At 42.8% G+C, this 23652-nt stretch overlaps 1 protein-coding gene across 4 annotated transcripts; it reads right to left on the bottom strand.

Moving 5' to 3' along the window:
- Positions 1 to 1532: 1532 nt before the first annotated feature.
- Positions 1533 to 23348, bottom strand: slc37a1 (solute carrier family 37 member 1). 4 transcript variants are annotated; one of them, XM_056435389.1, is made up of 21 exons: positions 23209 to 23348; positions 21635 to 21813; positions 19068 to 19149; positions 17524 to 17644; positions 16695 to 16773; positions 14823 to 14958; positions 14563 to 14639; positions 13516 to 13682; positions 12453 to 12505; positions 12198 to 12275; positions 10593 to 10631; positions 9950 to 10072; positions 8843 to 8933; positions 7614 to 7676; positions 7393 to 7478; positions 6750 to 6798; positions 6561 to 6634; positions 6401 to 6479; positions 4833 to 4930; positions 3693 to 3757; positions 1533 to 2734 (listed from the first exon to the last, which is right to left on the bottom strand). In XM_056435389.1, exons 2-21 carry the CDS (start codon positions 21688 to 21690, stop codon positions 2719 to 2721), a joined length of 1632 nt encoding a protein of 543 aa, XP_056291364.1. In that variant the 5' UTR covers positions 21691 to 21813; positions 23209 to 23348; the 3' UTR covers positions 1533 to 2718. The 4 variants fall into 4 exon arrangements, with proteins under 4 accessions (XP_056291364.1, XP_056291374.1, XP_056291383.1 ...); XM_056435399.1 differs by having other exon boundaries at positions 12198 to 12272; positions 23209 to 23347; XM_056435408.1 differs by lacking the exon at positions 10593 to 10631 and having other exon boundaries at positions 23209 to 23347.
- Positions 23349 to 23652: the final 304 nt, after the last annotated feature.

Genomic DNA, 23652 nt, shown 5'->3' with positions numbered 1-23652 from the left:
CCTCCCACTCTCAATGGCTTAGAGATGCCCTTCGTTTCATGTCACTAGAAAAAATTAAGTACTCTTTACGAGGCACTTCCACTAAGTTCTGTAAGGTCTGGGAACCCTTCTTAGAGCACGTCAGGTCTACCCAACTAGATATCGCCGCCATTGATTAATTCGCCCCAACAACGCACCAGTGCCCTGTTTTAACTAGCCTAATTGGTAGCACATTCGCAGCATGCAGCATTTTTCTTTTTTGTTTAAGTTGTTTTCAATACCTTTTTTGTTGTTGTTTTTTATTTATTGTTTATTTGTATGTGTATGTCTTTTGTTTCTGTTTATTTTAGTTATTGTTTATTTATTTTTTCTCATTTACAGTCTTTACACTGCTCAATTAATGCAAGTGGATATGCGTGTGTGAGTGGATGTATCTATAGATGTGAGAGTTGAAGGTCAGAGAAGGTGGCCAAAATATTATCTGTCACTACAAGCATTTCACAGCCAGTTGTTGATGTTGGGTTTTGGTTGCGTTTATAACTTTCTTTTCTGTTTGTCTATCAAATTGCCGTGTTGTCTATTTGTTTTGGGAAAGGGAGGGGAGGGGGGGCTGTAATGTGTATCCTCACCATTTGACTGTGTAATATGTTATCCTTTCACTCCTTATTTGTGAGGTATATTGTACTTTAAGTCTTGTTTTGTAATTTCTACAAATAAATCATATATAAAAAAAAGAGGAGCTTGATAACTAAAGGCTCTGGCTCCCATTCTACTTTTTATGACTCTAGGAACTACAAGTAGTCCCGCATTTAGTGAGCGCAGCTCTCTAGTGGGGCAATATGGTACTACAAGCTCCTTAAGATATGATGGAGCCCCATTGGAGCGTCACCAATCAAGGCTTTGTAGGGGAGGAGAAGAATTTTAAAAGTGATTCTTGATTTTACTGGGAGCCAGTGCAGAGCAGCTAGTGCAGGAGTGATGTGATCTCTTTTCTTAGTTTTAGTGAGAACACGAGCTGCAGCATTCTGGATCAACTGGAGGGACCTAAGAGACTTATTAGAGCAGCCTGATAATAAGGAGTTGCAGTAATTCAGTCTAAAAGTAACGAACGTGTGAACCAATTTTTCTGCATCTTTTTTAGACAAGATTTTCAAATGTTACGTAGATGAAGAAAAAATGCAGTCCTTGAGATTTGCTTTACGTGGGAGTTAAAGGACAAGTCCCGATCAAAGATAACGCTGAGATTCTTTACAGTGGTGTTGGATGCTAGAGCAATGCCATCTACAGAAACCACATCATCAGATAATTGTTCTTGAAGGCATTCTGGGTAAAATAACTTCAGTTTTGTCTGAGTTTAACATCAGGAAGTTGCAGCTCATCCAAGTTCCAGGGATCACGGTTCCTGAAGCCATGACCTCCCAATCCTGTGTGTGAGCATGATGTCACCAAGTGTGTTTCTGTCTGTGGAGCGGATCATTTAGGATGACACCTGCCATCTCCAGCTGAGACTTGAGGCCTGGAGTCGTCTCAAACCCAACCCCGGTGCAGCCGAGTGAGAAAACAATTTGTTTATTCCAAATAAAGCAAGTAAACATTTGGATATGTTATTTCTTTACAAAAGAAAATGCCTGGAAAAAAGACAATCAACAAATAAGGCACACAATGTTTCAAGTCCTAGGCCTACTACCACTGACACATCATAAATACACACAAACCGTGGTCTTGTTCCCAGTAATGCATTATGATAAGTGAATAAAGAATGAATAAGTTCACAATATTAAATGACATAAGATATTTGGTGGATTTGACGTTGATATAAATTACAGAGTAAATTTACTGAATAGAATTAGTGTGTCAGGGAAAGCAAATTAGCTTTTTTTAATCTAACTGTTCAGATTTTCCTTTGTTATGCGTACAAGATCATAGACTGGAAGATACGATTCAGTCACAAAGGACAACTTACTCAACCACAAACCCAAGTTCTCAACATTGCACTGATAAACATGACCTCATGACATGTGAAAAGTTCGACAGGAACGTTACATTCATAATATCTCAGATCACCACCCACAGAAAACATACGTCACGATCTGCATCCGTCTCATATATAAAAATAAAAATACACCTTTGGTGGCGTCATTTCAGAGAAAAAACAAAAATCAGAAAACAATCAGAAAACCAACAATTAGTCTCTCAATTAAATTACATTAACATTCTTTGGTTCAGTAAGGCAAAGAAGACACGCAGACAGCAACTTCCACACAGAGGAGAGTTGTAGTGGTTTGTGCTCCACACATTCAGCCACACAGGAGGAAAGATTCACTCTCACTTTTTAAAAGAGCCACCAGGTCAACAGTGAGCTGATATTATATTTAAATTCTCTCTACACTAAATAAGCAGAGATCAGAAACTCTACAGGGAGCTTTCCATGTGTGGAAGGGGTTGAAGTCTCAAAGACACAGAACAGTCATTGCTGAGCTCTCTGTCCGTGTGATGTGGCAACATGAAGCTTCACATCAGACATGTCTGGATTCACGGAGGGTTAAGTTGACTTACATGAAAGCTCAACGGCAGAGGAGGAGAGGAGAGGGAAGTTGAGTCGTGTGTGAAGATGAATCCTCCAGATGCTGCAGCTCCTTTTGGTTCACCAGACTTCAGCTTCAGCTCTTCTTCAGGGACGCGAGTACATGGGCTGTGTGTGTGTGTGTGTGTGTGTGTGTGTGTGTGCAATCAAAGTGCTCAGTGCTCCTTCAACCTGTGAGGTAGACACAAACATTCACATCTTATTAATAAAGTCATGTTAGCATTCATATCCAACATTGGAGGCTGAAAATATCCCAACACACAATAAACCTGAACGCCACATAATCCTGAACATCTCCATTTTCTATCAGGATTATTTTAGTGGTTCTTTATTTAATTTGATATTATGACTGGGATGGTTAATTGGTTATAATATTATACACTATATTACATTATAATATTGATTCCATCTATTTTCATGCACAGAAAAGTCATTCTGTTCATTATTGACATCTGACTTCAGGTAGTAATATTTGTAGTTCATAGAGTTCATTTTGTTTCCATGTTTCTTAGAAAACCGTTCATGGAAAATGAAAAGCATTAATGCTCCGACATTCATACGACTCAATTAGCTGGATACATTTAAATATCTGCTTTCCTAACTTAACTAATATAACTATAATATATAAACTATAATATTTAGGTCACGGCTTTCACATACAGAATGATCCCAGCCTCTTCCACACAGTGGGGCTTAAAGCTATAAACTATAATATTTAGGTCAAGGCCTTCACATATAGAATGATCCCAGCCTCTTCCACACAGTGGGGCTTAAAGCTATAAACTATAATATTTAGGTCAAGGCCTTCACATACAGAATGATCCCAGCCTCTTCCACACAGTGGGGCTTAAAGCTATAAACTATAATATTTAGGTCAAGGCCTTCACATATAGAATGATCCCAGCCTCTTCCACACAGTGGGGCTTAAAGCTTAAGATTAAACACTGGCATCTGATTGGTTCTTGGTATATATTACGAGTGCCACACATTCAATACAAAGACCATCTGGTCACTTTGTTTGAAGATGAAACCAAAAGGATTCACAATCTGGAAGAAAGAATAAAGGAATGAAAGTGAGAACATCCAATAGAAACTCGACGTTGAGTCACATGATGAACGGGGGACTCACTCCACAGCGAAGATGGGGCGGGGTTTGGTGGAGCTCAGCTCCTTCGTCACAAGCCGGAGCAAAGTCTGCAAAACAGAGACTCAGGTATGGATCCGACTGTCAGAAGACTCACAGATTCTCTCATGAGCAGCGACGACATCGGCTGCACCGACAAGGGAACCAGGATGTTGATCCTTCTCCTCCCTCACTCCCTCCTCCTCCTCCTTCTCCTCCTCCTCCTTCCTCCTACTCCCATCCTTCCCCACATTCTCCTCCCTCCTCCTCTCATCCTTTTCTTCCTCCTTCTCATCATCCCATCCTCCTCCTCCTCCCATCCTTCCAACCTTCTCATCCCTCCCTCCTCTTCCCTACCTACCTCCCTCCTCCTCCCATCCTCCTCCTCTTTCTCCCATTCTTCTCTTCCTCCTTCCATCCTTCTCATCCCTCCCTCCTCCCTCCCTCCTCCTCCCATCCTTCTCCTCCTCCTTCTATTCATCCTTCTCATCCCTCCCTCCCTCCTCCTCCTCCTCCTGCTCCTCCTCCTGCTCCTCCTCCTCCTCCTACTACTACTCCTCCTCCTCATCCCATCCTTCTCCTCCCTCCCTCCCTCCTCCTCCCATCCTTCTCTCCTCCTCCTCCTCCTTCTCCTCCTCCTCCTCCCATCCTTCTCCTCCCTCCTCCTCCTACTACTCGTCTCCTCCTTCTTCTCCTCCTCCTCCTTCCTCCTACTCCCATCCTTCCCCCCCCTTCTCCTCCCTCCTCCTCCCATCCTTCTCTTCCTCCTTCTCATCATCCCATCCTCCTCCTCTTTCTCCCATCCTTCTCATCCCTCCCTCCTCCTCCCTCCCTCCCATCCTTCTTTTCCTCCTTCCTCCTATTCCCATCCTTCCTCCTCCCCCCCATCCTTCTCTCCCTCCCATCCTCCTCCTCTTTCTCCCATTCTTCTCATCATCCTTCTCATCCATCCCTCCCTCCTCCTCCTCCTCATTCTCTTCCTCCTTCCATCTTTCTCATCCCTCCCTCCTCCTCCTCCTCTTCCTATCCTTCTCCTCCTCCTTCTCTTCCTCCTTCCATCCTTCTCATCCCTCCCTCCTCCTCCTCCTCCCTCAACACACTCTTCTCCTCCGGCTGCTCTGTTCTTTATGGTTGTTAAAGACTCACCAACAGAGCCAGGAAGTCGGCGGCCATCAGCATGTAGAAGACCCGGTCCCAGCCGCCTGCAGACAGCAGCCCGGCCAGCAGGGGGCCCAGAGCGGCGCCTGTGGAACACGAGCAGCGTCACCTCAACACGTTCAGGACCGACATGTCGACTCAGACACTGGTGAGCGGGAACAGGAGATACGCACAACACTAACCACCGGATTAAAATATTAAGTGAGTGACATTTCATTTGGATTTCCCAACACGTCGTATTATTAAAAACACACACACTGTAGTTTATTATAAATACAGTACTCACACAAGACTGGAGTACCAAATATGTATTAATCTGCCACTGCACTGGCTCCCAGTAAAATCAAGAATCACTTTTAAAATTCTTCTCTTAACCTACAAAGCCTTGATTGGTGATGCTCCATCATATCTTAAGGAGCTTGTAGTACCATATTGCCCCACTAGAGAGATGCGCTCACTAAATGCGGGACTACTTGTAGTTCCTAGAGTCTTAAAAAGTAGAATGGGAGCCAGAGCCTTTAGTTATCAAGCTCCTCTTCTATGGAACCAGCTTCCACCTTCAGTCCGGGAGGCAGACACAGTCACCTCGTTTAAGAGTCGACTGAAGACTTTCCTCTTTGACAGAGCTTATAGTTAGGGCTGAATCAGGTTCACCTGGTCCAGCCCCTTGATATGCTGCTATAGGCTTATAGCTGCCGGGGGACGTTTAGGATGCACTGAGTATCTATCTCCTCTTTTTTCTCTCCTTAGGGATGAATTTTCATCTCTCAATCACACGTTACTAACTCTGCTTTCTCCCCGGAGTCCTTTTGACTTCACGTCTCATGGGGTCATCGGACCCTATGAGACGACATAGATCCTATCTGCTGATGGATCATCGAGGTCTGGGTCGTGGAATTCCTGCTACCGACTACGCCACTGTCCTGTTGAGACTCCGCCCACTGTTGAGACTCCGCCCACTCCTCCTCTCTACCTCCATCTGCCTGATGGATCGTGGAGGTCTCCATCGTGGAATATGCCTACTATGAACTATTCATACACTCTGTCACATTCATTGAATGTATTTTAACTCTAAATCTGTCCTTCTCTACACATTACATCTATTGCACCTGTCCATCCTGGAGAGGGATCCTCCTCTGTTGCTCTCCTGCAGGTTTCTTCCCTTTTTTTCCCCCTGAAGGGTTATTTGGGAGTTTTTCCTGATCCGATGCGAGGTTTTGGGGCAGGGATGTCTATGTGTACAGATTGTAAAGCACTCCGAGACAAATTTATAATTTATGAAATTGGGCTATACAAATAAACTGAATTGAAAGTAGTCCCCAACAAATGTACCATTTCCTCTTGTTTGAGTTGCATATACCCATATCTACTGAGGGGGTTAAAACAGTGCCACCGATGAGGTAGGGATTACCTAGATTGTTGTCATGATGAACAGATGAGGTCGGGATTACTTAGATTGTTGTCATGATGGACAGTCCTAGTGTTTCCATGTTTTCCTAACTGGTTGTGTATGTTTCCGTACAGAAAGCTAAGTGTCTGTGATCCGTGGTACTGACCGAGAGATCCGGTGCCATCGATGATGGCGGTGACGGTAGACAACGCTCTGGCGTTGCCTTTCAGGCTCTTGTGGGTCCCCTAGGGTCAAAGGTCAAAAGAGAGCGGGAATGAGATTGAGTACATAACTATGTTTCTGGAATGAGAGGTTCAAGTGCTCACCAAATCAGCAGACACTGCCGTTGTGATGAGGGAGTACGGCCCGTTGACGAGGCATCCGCACACCAGCAGCATGCCTGAGCACACACACGGGTCAGCTGGATCAATACATTATTGACATTTCTTCGCTTCTCAAAACTACCACTGGATATGTTACGCTCACTCAAACCAGTGAACTGATCCTCCTCTTACCGACGGTGGGCCCCAGACCGAACTCACTGATCATAGAGAAGCCGTACAGCTGCAGGAAGAAAGCACAAAACACACATCAACACGGTTCATCATTCACATGCTGAACTACACACATGTACATGTACACTCAGCTCAAGTTCAGAGAGGATAACTCGGTCGGTTCTGTAGCTACTTTGAGTTATCACACATCGGGCACCTCTTCATCATGTATATCTGAAACCGAGGACACTCGATATGTTTGCTTTAAGTGCTACACAGCTGGAGGAAACATGCCGGTCAGCACCAAGCACTTTGTTTATTGACCTGTGTATCAGTCAAAGCTGTGCTCAACACCATTCGGAATCATGGAGGAGTCAGTTTTATTTCTGTTGTCAAAGAAAAATATTGAATCACAAAGATGAATTTTCTCACCTTCCGTATCGTCTATTTTATTTGAATGGGAAATGGTTTATGTACAATGGGGGGGGGGGGGGGGCTTGTGAGAAGAGCTAGCCCTTTAAAAGAAACTAAACAAAGTTGTGTTGGGCAGCATCTGATTTGCGCTCCGTCGTGGAAATATGATGAAGGATTCCGTATGGAGCAGATCAGCAGGAACAATGTGTCTGAATGTCCTGATCTAACATGTGACTGACGAGGGACTCACTGTGGGAGCAGCCAGCAGCAACATGATGGCACAGGTGGTGGCTCTCTTCCCCAGTTTATCAGAGATCACGCCCGCCAGGATCCCCCCTGTGGGGCCCCCACACACAGGAGAGAGGCCATGAGCCAGTGAAATACTGTCTGTCAGCTTTTATACCGACCACGGAGCACACAGATACACAATTATACGGAAAATATAAGGAACATTTCAACAAAAGCACTTACCCACTATTCCTCCCACGTCAAACAGGGTGGAGAGGTCTCCGGCCTTCTTGGCATCAAGGTGAGCTAAGAGACACAGAAACACACGTTACATCCTCTTCCTGGCACAGCCTTTCATTCTCAATCTGTCCGAAAATAATCAACAATGCGTCATGCCACTTGTGTTACTTCGCGCCTTATGCGTACTTGACCGATCTGATATTGATCGTCTCTACACAGCAGCATGTCATTTCTGTCTCTACGTGTCGCGTTAACACTTCTCGGCTCTCCGTCTCGCGCGACGGAAAAAAGTCACTTGCACCCCCCCCCCCCCCCCCCCGTTAACAACAACTCTTCTCGTGATGCGCGCTCACTAGCACCCCTCCCCCGTAGGTGGACGTCACAAAAGCTGACGCTACATATGGAGTGAGCACCAAACACCATCTCCCGGTACTCACCTGAGTAACTCACTGAAAAAGTTATGTGCACCCCTGTATATATAGATATATTTATATATATAAATATATATAGATATATTAAATATATATATATATATAAATATGAATACATATGAATAAATATATAAATAAATATAAATAAATATATATAGATATAGATAAATATAGGAATACATATATTATATATATATAAATATACATAATACATATAAATAAAAATAAATATTAACATAAACAAATATATATTGATATATTTAAATAAATATATATATATAAATACATATATCTATTTACAAATATATATATATATATATGTATATATATATAAATAAAACAAAAAAAGGTCTGTTCCAAAATACTTTGTATCGATTCCCAGCCAGAATGCACACAAAGCCAGGTCCATAACGAAATGTTTTTCCCATTTTAGTGATGAAGGACTCGACAGGCTGATGTTGTTGTTTCCACAGATATCAACATCAGCCGCTTTTCTTGGGGAAATGTGTATTGTCCCAATGTGTGTGTGTGTGTGTGTGTGTGTGTATATATAAGGGTGCAGCAGAGTGAACAGGTTGTAGCTGGCTAGATTTAGTCTTTTAATATTAATTTAATATCATGTTAGCTCTTCTCAGGTAGATGGTACCACTATTGATGTCTGTACACATCCCATATCAGTTTATAATGTTTCAGTCCGGATGCTTTCTATTGCTCCTCTGGGAAAGTTAGCTTAGCCCAGGAATGTTGTCTTCTTAAGTTTACTCCTGTTCAATGACTGCTGTGGTTGTGTTTGGTCCTCACCTGCTTTGGTGATGTAGAGCGGGAGCCAGAAGAGAAAGGTGTAGCTGACCAGCTTGGCAAAGAGCAGACACAGAGAGAACTCGATCACTCCCTACAGAGGCAAACACACATCAACACGAGGTTGCAGGTGACGTAATGACACAGTAAAACCACATTGATGACCCCTTGACCTTATGGACCCAGTCACATCCATCAGAATATGCTCCCACAATGTTAGACCATGAGGCTTCAGAACAGCAGTCCAATCTATGTGTAGACTCTAGGGTTCGACATGTATGCGTATGAAACTCCCTGAACACGACCTGACCGTCAGAGACGAGCTGGAGGACAAAGAGGAGCACTGAGCAGCTGCAGAGACACATACTGGTCGGAAGTTTGGATTGAAATGTACAGTTAAATTTCTCAATGCGCTCTCAAATTAAAGCGTAGAACAAATACACAATTGGAATTAAATAAATAAATCATGGAATGCTTTTGTTTAACAAATGTAATCTCCATGTTTGACTCCGTGTGCAGATATAACAGCCGAACACACTCGCATAGCGTTCTTATGGTTCACAAAGTTCTTCCTGCTGCACGTTGTGAACTCATCACTTGTTCCCTGAAAAGGTCTTTTGGTAGAACTCTGAAATGTACATGATTTCTCCGTTTTTGGCAACCTAAACTCTTTGGTTTCACCTCTGGCAGTTTGCCGCTGACCTTTGTACCATGTCAGGTTATTTACGGGAACGCTTACATTTCAATACAAACTGGAAATATGGGGAAGTGTTCTAAAACCTTTGATTGGTCGTGTGTTTCCTTCTATATGAATTCATACCCCATCAACGCACATTATTAACATTGCTCCCTCTCTGGAGTCGTTGTGCTTTCTCTCCTCACAGGCCGACATGGACTGTGGTTATTTTTCTTTCTTGGTGCTTAGCTCTGGGTGTCTGCACACGCAGGTCAAGTCTTAAAAACAAGAACGTCAGCTGTGACCTCGGATGACCCCCAGCCGGGTATAGGTTCAGGCTTCATCCTGAGATCAGTCCTTTTTCATCGTGTGTGAGTGCAAGTGTGAGTGTGTGTGTGAGTGTGTGTGTAAGTGTGTGTTCACGTGTGTCGGACCGGTATGCGTAAAGCTCCCATGAAGCTGATGGCGGATGGCTCCACTTCCCTCTTCACCACCACGACCGGCTGCACAGGGACACGCACACTGTCGCTGGGCAACAGCAGCTCCGTGTCGTAGCTCTGGAGGAGAGGATGAGGAAGAGGAGGAGGAGGAGGATGATCAGGGGCTGAGGGCGGCGCTGTTTCAACTCATTCCACCCAGAAACAGAGTTAACTTAACCAAACGGCAATTTGAAGAGCAATCAAAGATGAGGATCCAATTTAGTAACCGTTTAGATGGACTGAAGATGTTTAAAGAAGAATTGCACGGTGAACCCAACACACCTATAAATCCAAAAAGGTTGAAGACACCCTTTTTATTGATTTTAACCAAAAAGGCTAAATCCAAATGTCCTAACTCGCTGTGGACTTGACTGCCGTGTTATTGTTACTGCAGTACCAAAGGCTGTTTGAATCCCAAACATGTAATCTTCAAGGGGACATAGAACTTTAGCGTACAGAAAGTCCACGTCCCGTATGACTGATGTCACAAAGGCTCCTCGAGTCAGAGGACGGACATCTGGATTCAGCCTCCACATGTTCAGTGTTCAGCCAGCATCCCCCAAATTCTGGGGTACCACGAAGCACTAAAGAAACTGACCTTCTGGTTTGCAACACTATCCTTGTAATAGTAGTTCACCTGAACAGATTACAACGACACGTTACAATCAATCCTTTCACACTCAGTTAAACGTCATTAAACAGTTACCACTTCATTTGGGACAATCGTTCAATCTATAGCAGTTCATTACTGGACTGCTTAAAACAAAGACATATATATATATATATATATATATATATACACATATACAGGACTGTCTCAGAAAATTAGAATATTGTGATGAAGTTCTTTATTTTCTGTAATGCAATTAAAAAAACAAAAATGTCATGCATTCTGGATTCATTACAAATCAACTGAAATATTGCAAGCCTTTTATTCTGATTTATTGCTGATTATGGTTTACAGCTTAAGAAAACTCAAATATCCTATCTCTAAATATTAGAATATCATGAAAAAGTATACTAGTAGGGTATTAAACAAATCACTTGAATTGTCTAATTAACTCGAAACACCTGCAAGGGTTTCCTGAGCCTTGACAAACACTCAGCTGTTATAAATCTTTTTTTTACTTGGTCTGAGGAAATATTAAAATTTTATGAGATAGGATTTTAGAGTTTTCTTAAGCTGTAAGCCATAATCAGCAATATTTAAAAAAATAAAAGGCTTGCAATATTTCAGTTGATTTGTAATGAATCCAGAATGCATGACATTTTTGTTTTTTTAATTGCATTACAGAAAATAAAGAACTTTATCACAATATTCTAATTTTCTGAGACAGTCCTGTATATATACATATATATATACACACACACACATATATATATATATATACATACACACACACATATATACTGTACATACATATATATATACATATATATATATTTACACATATATATATATATACATACATAAATATATATATACACGTTTATATATATATATATATTATTTAAATTGTCGTCAAATTATAGGGAATATAATTTCCTTCTTGGACATAATTCAAAGCTTCGATAGAGGTCAAGCTTTAAGTGTCTGTTGTCACGTTGTCTGTCATCAACCCGAGCACACAATAACAAAACATAGATTGTGTTGAGTAATAGCACAACATCTAAAATTAATGTGCATGCCTCTTTTTGTGTGTAGCAAACAGCTTGTTATGTGTAAATGTTGTTTTTGAATGCCAATAAGAATGGATTGTTGTGTTAGATAAAAGAGCATTTGAGAATGTGGGACTTTAAAGTTGTGAATGAATTGGAGATGGTTGATCACACGAGTGTAAAACAATCCTACGCCACCACCACTGGACTGGGGAACAGACGAAAAGATGCGCAGCATTGTAATTTTGGGATAATTGATATTTTACCAAATCCAAAATGTTACATTTAGTGGTCGTGTTTTAAAACCTCTAAATAGTTGCAATCGGTCTCCGTTGTTTCTGTTAACTTATCTCAAAGTGGTGAATAGATGTCTTTGGATCAATTTATATTTTTAAGCCCCTGAAACTATATTTTAAGTTATATTTGAAGCTTCTAACTTTAGGTACTGAGCTCAAATATGTACATCAGACTTGACGAGTTGTTACTCGTGTTTTCCCCGTTTTGAAGAATACACAATTCAACACACACACACACTGACACACACCTGGGTGTTGTTGTCCTTGTACTGGATATACACTTCCGTGTTTCCATTCACGCCATTCCAACTCTTGGTTGGGACCTGCTTGAAGAGGAAATTAATCATGTATTCACACACGTTCCACATCGTGTCTTTAAAGGATCAATCAGAGAATACATGTTCCGCTAAAGCTTTGAATACAAAAGAAAAATACAAAAGAAATGTGGCAACGGTGTTTCCATTCACTGGAGAAAGAAGCAGGAAGAACTCGGCTGGACTCACGTTCTTGTTTGGAGAAGAATTATCAGCATACATGATTTTCAGGTCATTTGGATCTGGAGAGAGAAAAAGAAGCCAGAGAGTTGATGATGTAAGAGCTGCTTCTTTACTTCAGCCACAACTAAGTGAGGAAACAATAACAGCCTAATTAAATTAAATAAAACCAGCCTAATACATAATTAAAGCCAAAAGCCTCTGTACAAACCATTAGCGTGTGAACTAGCAGTGTGAGAGGGAGAACTCGCCTAACAAGGTGAATCCCTTCAAAGTGCATGAACCCTCCTGTTGCCTTAGGGTCAATTTGACCCCATTCAATGTTTAACCCTCCTGCTACCTTTACATTTACTAACATATTTTACCCTCGGGGTCAATTTGACCCCAGCAATTAAAACCTCCAGAATTAATATTGTTTCCCAAGTTTAAGTGTGAGGTACTTTATGTTTGTTGACTACCTAAATAGCCCTTTAAATATATAAAAAAGTTGATATTTCTTATATGTTTGACACAGTGAAAAACAGCCTGGGGTCAAATTGACCCGAGAGAACACCGACATTAAACATTGAATGCGACAAACCGAGAAGTAGACACTACTGATGACACTTAAGATTCAAGTGTGTAACACAAATAATTGTATTGTAACAAAGCTTTTATTCTTCTGTGTGAATTCTTTATTATTAATGGCACAATAATAGAGTCTATTACTCTGTGTGGTATGTTCCGAGCTTCTTTTTGCTGTGTTTTTATATACAAATATACATTTTATATATATATATATATATATCTATATATGTATAGATATATATATACATTAAAAAATATATATATAAAAAATAAAATATATATATATATATGTATAGAAAATATATCTATTTTGTTATATATATATAAAATATATATAACAAAATATATCTATTTCTATATTTTATATATATATTTTTTATTTTATTTTATTATTTATATATAAAAACACAGCAAAAAGAAGCTCGGAAAAAACCACACAGAGTAATAGACTCTATTATTCATTTACTTGTAAACGCCCTCTAGCCAATGGGGAGGCTGCACTCACGCTCAATGAGGAAGAAAAAGCAGACGATGCCCATGACTGCGATGACGATCCCCGGGACGATGAAGGACAGGCCCCAGTTGGAGGAGACCCAGTAGCCGGCGATCAGAGAGCCCAGGATGTTCCCAACCGAGGTGTGAGAGTTCCACAGGCCCATGACGAGCCCCCGCCTAACAGACACACACACCAGGGAGTTAGTGACTTCACAGACAGGAAGCTCTCGGGTGACCGTGGCTCGCTGGTGCAGGGCCGTCCTTCAATCAGAGGATCGGAGGTTCGATCCCAGGCTCCGCTGGTCTCCCGTAGCATTCACATGGATCACAAGGACAATATCATTTAGAGCAGGAAAAGGGGGTTTCAACTCGAATGTATTGATTATTCATTACAATCCAAATTAATAATTTAACCTGAAATTTAAAAATGATTTCTAATTCAAAATTATACCATAGTTATTTTTCATCGGATGGCTGTTTCAAAATATAAGTTATAAAATATTTTTGATAAATCTTGACTCGTGGTGAGATGGAGTAAAGTTTAAGGTCTAGCCCCAAGCTTGACCTAGGAGGTAGGAGGTAGGATGTAGGCGGTAGGAGGGACAGCGTAAGCATCAGCTCGTGTCAGTTTCTGGTGTTCATGATTCTCTCAGCTAGATATTCTCTGTTCCAGCAAAACAGGACACAGTGAGGTCAGTGAGGTCAGAGTGAGGTCATAGTGAGGTCACAGTGAGGTCATAGTGGGGTCATAGTGAGGTCATCGATGAGGATGGGGAAGGAAATAAAACAATGGAGGCCTGTACAAACGCCGTCACGCTCCACAAGTGAAGCAGGGAGCTCAGCTCTGGTACCTTTTGGCCTGATGAGTCAGAATCAACGGTTGTGGGGTGATTGACAGAGTTAAAGTGGCAGGATTTAGCTCCTAGAAACCGTTATAACAACACCAAGTGAGACCAAGTAAGATCGACTGAAAACAGGTGTAGAAATTAACTCGAAGACGTTCGGTACTGGGTCCTAATGATCGGCCATTGTTTCAACAGGAATGATTCCACCGTACCTTCCTTTACCAAACCAGTTGCTGATGCAGGTCACCACACTGGGCCAGCCAGTGGTTTGGACCAAGCCGTTGGCCACCTGAAACACAGAATGCATGAGGGCAATGAGGTGTTAGAAACACGGCTACACGAGTGATTAGTGTGAGCCTGTGGTTATGTAAGGGCTTCTGTTAGGGAACACAGCAACCGTGGAGGAAGCTCCACCCCCTTTAGTCCCAAAGGTTTCGTTCATGATTCATTTCTGCAATATTATGTGTCTCACCTGCACAAATATATAGAAGCTCAGATTGTGGATGTTGTAGACGTAACCCAGTCCAAACAGGCAGGTGAACAGGCCGCTGGTCAGCATGCCCACGGTCAGGTACAGCCGGATGGGCACGCGCTCCCCGATGATGCCGCTGCATGGAAGTGGTGACATCATATTAAAACCAATAGCTTACTGTCATCAACAAGGTCGTGGCATGTCTCCCTACGTGGAAGCTTTGGAGATTATGTGCATCAAAAAAACACAGGAGAAGTGGTTTGTTTCATTCCAGATGTGTAACATATGTAACCAAGAATACACCATCTCTATACATTTAATTCACAGTGATGATGAATGGTGTGACAAACCACATCATTTCTACTCAAAAAACGATAACAAATGTAGTTTTATTTATTTACATGCATCTAGCATTTTATTCATATAGATTACTGCTTTTGTGAACCTCGGACCTTTGGCAAACCAATTTCAAACACCAGAACAGTTCGTCCACATGAGTAAAGGAATGTTTTCACAAGAGATATAAAGAATTTTTAAAAATCCATCTTAAATTTTCAGCTTTAGGGCTTTATTATCTCTTTCCACTTGTGCCTGAGGACTATTATGCCTCATTATAAAGAGAGCTGAGATTGTTCTGCAATTGTTGATGTAAAACACACCTGGGTATGAGTCAAGTGCATATTAAAGCCCCACTATGTAGTTTTTCCCTTTTAGCGCCCCCTTCAGGTTTTTAGGTATTTAACGTTTACTTCAGTGTCGTAAATACCCAGTTACGATAGATGCAGCCTCGCATACACTTGTATTGAGTTGGGATCATGTGTTGTCCTGTATTATAATATTATTATTATTATTATTTGTACGTGTCACGGGTTATAAAAGGTGACGAGGGGGAGGTGACGCAAGGTTTTTTTTGTTTGGAGTGCGCTGACAGGCGGCGGACTCAGAACGGCAGCAATCCGGCGACTGTTTCTATTTTGGATTCATACCAACGGGCGGGATCACGAATAGAAGACTGCGCAGGAACACTGTGAACTGGCCCAGCACCTACCGGACTAGGGTGAAGGAGCGCGGGGATTGAACGCGGCGCCTCGCCATGTTTCCGCCTGGTCGGTCAGCTGTTTGCCGGCTTTTTTTTGGGGGGGGGGGGGGGGGGCGCGTGCAGTCATTTACTTTTGTTTTGGGGGACTGCAAATGTGGAGTACGTGTGATCGAATACAATATTGTTGACAACACCAAAAAGCTACATAAAAAAGCTACCCTTATACTGGAGCTGCGTGCGTGGAGTGGCACTTTATGACATTGCGTAATCACTGCCAGAAAGCAGGTCGAAGTACATCCGCCGGATGGAGCGGGCGGCTCCAGAATCTTACATAGCGGAGTTATTTCCCCACAGACCCCCGATGGCAATAGCGGAGACGCAAATCGTCATATTAAAAGTCATTGTAGCGGCACAATTTTTTTCAAGCTGTTATTTTAAGGTACAAAAGTTACATAGTGTTGCTTTAAGAAATTGTGTAAAATCGAGAAAATTACCCCCGACTTCAGAGGGCTAAGATCTCGATCATCACCGCAGACAGATCCCCACAACACAAGGCCAAAATAAAGCAACGCTCAGGATGTTGAGGAGGTTTTAATGGAGGACACGTCTGACATCAAAGGCCACATTCACACCTGGTATTAACCTGTGGATCTAGAGACGTTATCTGTATATTTCATCACTGTTGCTTCCTGCTTCTACTTGTAATGATATCCGTGCTGCATGGACGGCATGTGCACATGGCCGGCTTCACAATGCGAGCCTCCACATGTGGCACTTTTACATTCATAATGTTTGGTAAATGTATTCTTCTCCTAAAGCGGCCATCCTCTTACCTGAGGTACATTCCCACGGCGTAGGCGCAGAGGAAGGAGTAGTCCATGGCTCCCAGCAGCTGTTTGTAGTTCTTTTTATCTGAGAATAGAAAAGTAAATCAGGGTTCAGCGATGTTCATCAATCTTCATGCTTCCATGTTCCTCCACAAGCGGCGCTGAGGAAGCAGAGCAGTGCACCGCTCCATGCTCTGCACAGCATTATTATGGGATGTGGCACGTAAGTAAGTAAAGTTCATTTATACTTATCACACACAAAGTGCAGTATAGTAGTCAATTAAAAGTACAATACACTGTAAAAGATGGTGCAATAAAATAAATAAACAGAAGATAAAAGCAGGCCGTCATTGACGGCGACTGTGGGTCAGAGGTCAGCAGGTCCGTCTCTCAATCAGGGGGTTGGCGGTTCAATCCCCGCCCTAGTCGATGTGTCCTTGAGCAACGCACTTCACCCTGAGTGTCTCCCTGTAGCTGTGTCTACGGTGTGTTGATGTAACATGAATGCAAGTCGCTTTGGATGAAAGCGTCAGCATAATGTTGTGTGATGTAGAACGTGGTAACTGAACCAGAGGCACACGAGCACTGGAGGTTATTGGGAATGTTGAAATCCGTTTCTACGGCCATTGGGCCTCCAGTGGCCCGTTGTTCACGCTGGTTTGAGGGATTATCTTTCCACAAAGACGCAGCCGACTCTGAGATTTCAATTTAGTTTGTGTAATATGTTCACCCATCAACGAGAACTTCCTTGCCGACTACGGCACTAGAAGTCCACCAACCCGTCGGTCCCTCTGAGAAACCCTTTGAGAGCCCGGCATGCCGAGCAGCTACGCACCGAAAGGCTTCCAGCTGCAGTCGGTGGGCGTGTGCAGCGGCGGCGGCGAGGTCTGCTGGCTGCTGCTGGAGGTCATGGTGGAGGCCTCACTGACGGAGGAGCAGTTCTTATGGAGCTCACTCTGAAACACAAGAGAGCCATCAGAGAGAGAGAGAACACAGCAGGTAGGGCTGAGAGAGACAGGGGGAGGGAGAGAGAGAGAGAAAGAGAGAACACACCATGTATGACTGAGAGAGACAGAGAGAGAGAGCACATCAGGTATGACAGAGAGAGACAGGGATAGGGAGAGAGAGAGAGAGAGAGAGAGAGAGAGAGAAACAGTAAATGTTCTTCATTTTTTTTAAACTTTAGTTTTTTTTTAAAGGGCATGAAAGAACAAAACCTTGTTCTCATGACAATAGAACATATCAACACACATTGACTCTTCATCATTCACTGAAGGAGTGATCAATATTAACATAATATTAGGGCTGTCAGCGTTAATGCGTTAATCTATGCGATTAATTTGGCCGCGTTAACGCACTAAAATATTTTAACGCAATTAACGCAACTTTGTTTACTTCCGGTGTCGTTGAAGTTTTAACACTGTTTCCGTTTTTAAAACAATTATTTCTCCATGAAAATAAGGAGCAGAAATCAGTTTAAACTCGTGGATGAATCAGTCGGGTTTCCTCCTGCTCCTCCTTCCTCCCGTCTCCCCCTCTGATACACAGAGGAACGAAGGGGCGACGTGTCGAGTGACGCGGCGCGGAAAGAACTCGTCACACGAAACCTTCACTGTGATTTGTCAATCCGTTTGTCTGTCAACATTTTGCGAAAAAAACAACCAATGAACACTCAGTAAATCACAAAGGACCTCCCACCTCACAGGTGAGGCTCATTAGCAGCCTCTCAGTCAGAGAGCAGAGAACACGGCGCGAGGACAATGTGCCTCAATATACTGTATATAGAGCTGAGATTGTCCTGGAATGTTTGATGTAGAACATGTGGGTATGTGTCATATGAAAACGCCTTTAAAAGGTGAATTTACATTTTTTTATAAAATGGAGAACATGCCCCCAGCCTCCAGAGGGTTAACGTGACATATTTGAATGTCAGTCAGTCACCAAGGCCACTGGTTCTGCTGTGTTCAATATTAAAGATGACAGGACCAATGGGGTCTCAAATATACTTCTTTTTTTTTACTAATCTGATGTTTCACTGAAGAAACAATTTATCATCCACAATATTAAATACATCACTGGCACTTTATAGGTAGGAGCCTCTTTGAAAACACAGCGCTGTGAAGTTTTGTCTTTAAAAAGAAAAGAAAAAAACTTTTAATTGCGATTATTCACGATTAATGAATTTCAAAATGTGCGATTAATTAGTTAATTTTTTGTAATCGATTGACAGCCCTACATAATATACAACACAATAATATACGAGTGTCCCAAGACGCCCAGTAGAGAGCATCTTTACAGCAGCGCCAGCTTGAATGGCCGCCCCGAGAGATGCCACGCGTGTGAAATACAGAGAACACTATAACAATGAGCACTCGTTACCTTGATGATGCTGATGGGTTTCCTGGAGAGGTGGAAGCTGGTGTAAAGCAGGAAGGTGAGCAGGAAAGTGAGAGCTCTGTACCTGCAGAGAGAAAACACACGGGGCAGCAGTGAGAGGGACACCACAACTCATCCAGACCCCCCTCAGCGTCTGGGTTCTTTTGGGATCTTTGGTTGAACCCTTGGTGAACGCTCATTTGGTAGGATGGAAATTGTGTGGAGACATCCGATTGGCTCCAGATATATACAATAACACAAATAAAATGCATCTAAATATGTTGTTGATGAACATTTGAAATCCTTAAACACACATTTGTGAATTTCTATTACTTTTATTAAAACATTTTGAATCTTATTTTTTATCTAAGGATTCTGTTTAAATTTATATTGAGCAATTACCAATTGTTGAAGAGTCATTTATATATAAATCATACAATCTGTGGATCCTACGGTGTGATTCATTCAACATGAGATTGACCTGAACAGTTTGTGCTATATTAATGTGGACAACGCCATGTAGGTATCAGCTGCCAATGTTACACCCAGTTTACTACATAAAGGATATCCTGGATCTTCAATGTGTACTTTTATTTACATCCTGTTTGCTTTATCTCAGTCAAGTTCACACTCTGTGTTCAGATTTTATCAATGCAAGTCGGAATGAACCTGATTTTATAAAGTGTGTCAGTGAGTGAGTGAGTGAGTGTGTCTGTGTGTGAGTTAGAGTGTGTGTGAGTGAGAATGTGTGTGTGTGTGATGGAGTGAGAGAGAGTGAGTGAGTGTGTCTGTGTGAGAGTGTGTGTGTGTGAGTGAGAATGTGTGTGTGATGGAGTGAGAGAGAGAGAGTGAGTGTGCGTGTGAGCGTGTGTGTGTGTGAGTATGTGTGTGTGTGATGGAGTGAGAGAGAGTGAGTGAATGTGAGTGTGTGTGAGTATGAGTATGAGAGTGTGTGTGCATGTGAGTGTGTGTGAGTGTGCATGAGTGTGAGTGTGTGTGTGTGTGTGTGTGTGTGTGTGCGTGTGTCAGTGTGTGTGTGTGAGAGTGTGTGAATGTGTGTGGGTATGTGTGTGTGCGAGTGTGTAAGTGTGAGTGTGAGAGCGGTGTGTGTGTGTGTGAGAGTGTCCTCAATAGAATGAAGTATTTCCTGTTCTCAGACCGTGAGGCTCAGTGACGTCATGGATTGCCTGACATTATTTCTAAAGGTCTAGATGAGCTGATTGGTCCAATGTCCATAGTGCAGAAATATCTGAATAAATAATATCTTGATTAACTGTGATATCTTCTTAAAATAGTTTTGGATTGGGAAAGAAATAACAAGTCAACTTGAAATAAGCACAGATGAACAACAAATAAAGTGATTGCCAACAACTAAAACAGCTGGAAAACCATTCACACGTTTACATTAGGGTTCATACACATGTTGACCAATAGATGTCCAGGACTTTAAACCAAATTGCCAAGATCAAACATTATGTGAAATCTCCGTGTATACATGAGTATATACCTTAAATCAGAGGTCCCCAAGCCCCGGGCCGCGGCCCGGTACTGGTCCATGGCTTGGTTGGAACCGGGCCGCGGAAATAAAAGTGAATAACAAAAGTTGTAATTTTTTTTTATTTAATCAGTCGGAAAAATATATTATTTTGAAAAAGGACCGGATCCACCCGTGTGTACGTCTGAGCCGCGTTCAGGAGTCTTAAAGTTCGGGTTTATCGCTGCAGGCGAGTCTCACGCGCCGAACCCTCTGCTGGCGGCACATTTCAGTGACAAAGAATCTTAAAACATATTCAACCTGCTCAATGAATTCTGTCACTTCAGGGAAATGACAACTGGTTTCAAGTTGGCGGATAAAGTCGCTGCTGTGTGGGCGAGTGAACAGCGGAACATTCTACATGTTTCAGACGTTGACCAGGTGGAAGAGGCTTTTAAAAGAGTTTGAGCGGTACTCCAACCACAAAAGACCCGACTGCAAAAGAATAGACCTGCAACTCATTAGTAAACAAACCCACCCGGTGAATCGAGCCCGTCCGAGCTAGAAGAAAATGTGTTGGAGATGCAAATGACGGTGGCCTTAAGGGACATTTCACACAACAACTCTGCCGGTGTTCTAATGACAGCGACCAGAACTCGGTTAGGAGCAGCGGACCAAACGTCTGTGTCGCCGTCTCCATTAGCGGCTCGTTGCAGGTCAACAAGCGCACGGCTCACACGAATTCGGCGTAATGATGAGTTGTAGTTTTGGCACTTTATGCCCTTCGTATAATTGTATGACGTCATATTTATTACGTCATTTATATTGCCGGTCCGTGAAAATAATTTCTGACACGGAACCGGTCCGTGGCTCAAAAAAGGTTGGGGACCGCTGCCCTAAATGACACAAATGAATGAGAGACAATAGTTTGATTAAAAGAATAAACATGGATATAAATGTTTATTATTTTATTCAAACTGCGGAAATGAACAAATGAATAGAACAAATTTCCATGACTTTTCCAAAGACTAACTTATGTAAATACTATGTAAAAGAGACTACACACACTTAAACACACACACAGGTTGAGACTCACCACTGGTCTCTGTCGAAGGACACCAGCAGGCGGATCCCAGGAGGAACAGCGGCCATGGTTGGGCACAAATATTGACGGTGAAGGTGACGGGCAGCGAACGAGGGCTCACGCCGAGGAGGCCGATGGGGTGCACACAAACATGGCGGCGCTGCCTTGCCTCGTCCCCACCTCACAGGAAGCTGCATGATGGCAACATAAGGATACGTGGTTAAAACCGTGAGCACAGGAGGGATAGTACAAATCAGGAGAAGATGACGAGAGGAGGAGGGAAGAACAGGACGTGATAACAGAGGAGAAGGGACCATCGTGGTCCATGCCTACTACTCATTACTCATGATGTCATAGTCATTGAATGTTTATGTAACTCTGTTCATCTGGTCACATGACGTCTATTCTTCTGTCCATCCTGGAGAGGGATCCTCCTCTGTTGCTCTCCTGAAGGGTTCTGACCTTTCTCCAATGTGAAAGTTTTTTTTCTATTTTTTAGGAGTTTTTCCTGATCCGATGTGAGGTCAAAGGTCAGGGATTTCGTATTCAATTCAGTTTATTTGTATAGCCCAATATCACAAATTACAAATTTGTCTCGGAGTGCTTTACAATCTGTACATATAGACATCCCTGTCCCAAAACCTCACATCGGATCAGGAAAAACTCCCAAATAACCCTTATATGTGTATACAGATTGTAAAGCCCGATGAGGATAATTCTTAATTTGTGATATTTGGCTATATCAAATAAACTGAATTGAATTGAGGGGTATAGCTGAAGAGGTAGAGAAGGAGACATATCAGTCAGGGCAGGAAAGGTTCACAACTACCATTAAGTGCCCGGTTTCCAAGCGAGAAACTACACTGAACAGAAATCATCAAACTGTAATCACCTTCAAATAAAAGTACCATTTTGAGAATTGATTACTCTTTCAAGTCATAGCTAATGGACTTCTACTTGTAGATCTCTTTTCTCGTCTTCGGTCCAATGGAAGGGCTTTAACATGACATGTCATCATTCACCTATATACACATGCAAGGCGCCACCTGCCCATCAGCACTAACCATCATGTACTCGTTCCTGCTTTGAGGATTTGCTGTTTTTCTCCATTTTATAAATGACTATGCATTGGTACCCTGGTTATAATCAAGGTTTCATGTTTCTACACAAAAACATCCCACATGGGTTGGTATAAACCTGGATATCAGAGCACACGTCCCCCAGTAAGCAGGCCAGTCCTCAGCGGGGGCTGATAGCCGCCTTCAGATACTTCCCCGAGCCAAAGCTCTGGAGTCCCGACGGTCCCTCTCTGCCCTCGGAGCTCCGGGCATGTCTCGAGGCGGAGAAGAGCCGCAACGTGAGGAGCAGGGACCGCCGCGACTGTTGGGACGAAGGTTCTCGTCCTCATGCATAACATATGGCGAACATGACACCATTGTAAACACACACAGGACGCCGAGTCGTCGGTAACGTATCCATAGCTATAGGGCCTATCAGCAGAGAAAGCTCCGCGTCGTGGTTCGGTCTCGTGACTGTACCCCGGTCTACACGAGCCTCTAACGCCGTGTTCCCGCTCGCGAGCTTACCTTGGGGAGAGATCCGACGGTTCCCTCTTTGTTTGTGCTTCAGTCGCGGGACATGTCCTCCACTTCCTCGTTGGGTGAAAGCTAGCCCAGTGTCACAGAGAGCACGCGCACACAGCTGGGCGGTTGGCAGCGCACGCTCCTCTCCGCTGCTGTGACGTCACTCCCGGCTCCCGCTGCCTGCTCCATTCAGATGGTTGTTTGGTCTTTGACCAGAGCCGCTCACTGTGGGCCGCAGGCAAACATCACACTACGATAGCACTACACTATCACACTACAGTCTACTACTACACTATCACACTACACAACTACTACAGTATCACACTACACAACTACTATACTATCACACTACACCACTACTACACTATTACACTACACTACTAGTACACTATCACACTACACAACTACTACACTATCACACTACCAGGGCTCTCAAGTTTTGAAGAC

This window comes from Pseudoliparis swirei, chromosome 2 (genome assembly GCF_029220125.1).
Source record: "Pseudoliparis swirei isolate HS2019 ecotype Mariana Trench chromosome 2, NWPU_hadal_v1, whole genome shotgun sequence".
NCBI classification, from domain to species: Eukaryota; Metazoa; Chordata; class Actinopteri; order Perciformes; family Liparidae; genus Pseudoliparis; species Pseudoliparis swirei.
The sequence above is the reverse complement of the archived record's forward strand: the minus strand, read 5'-3'. Positions and strand labels throughout refer to the sequence as shown.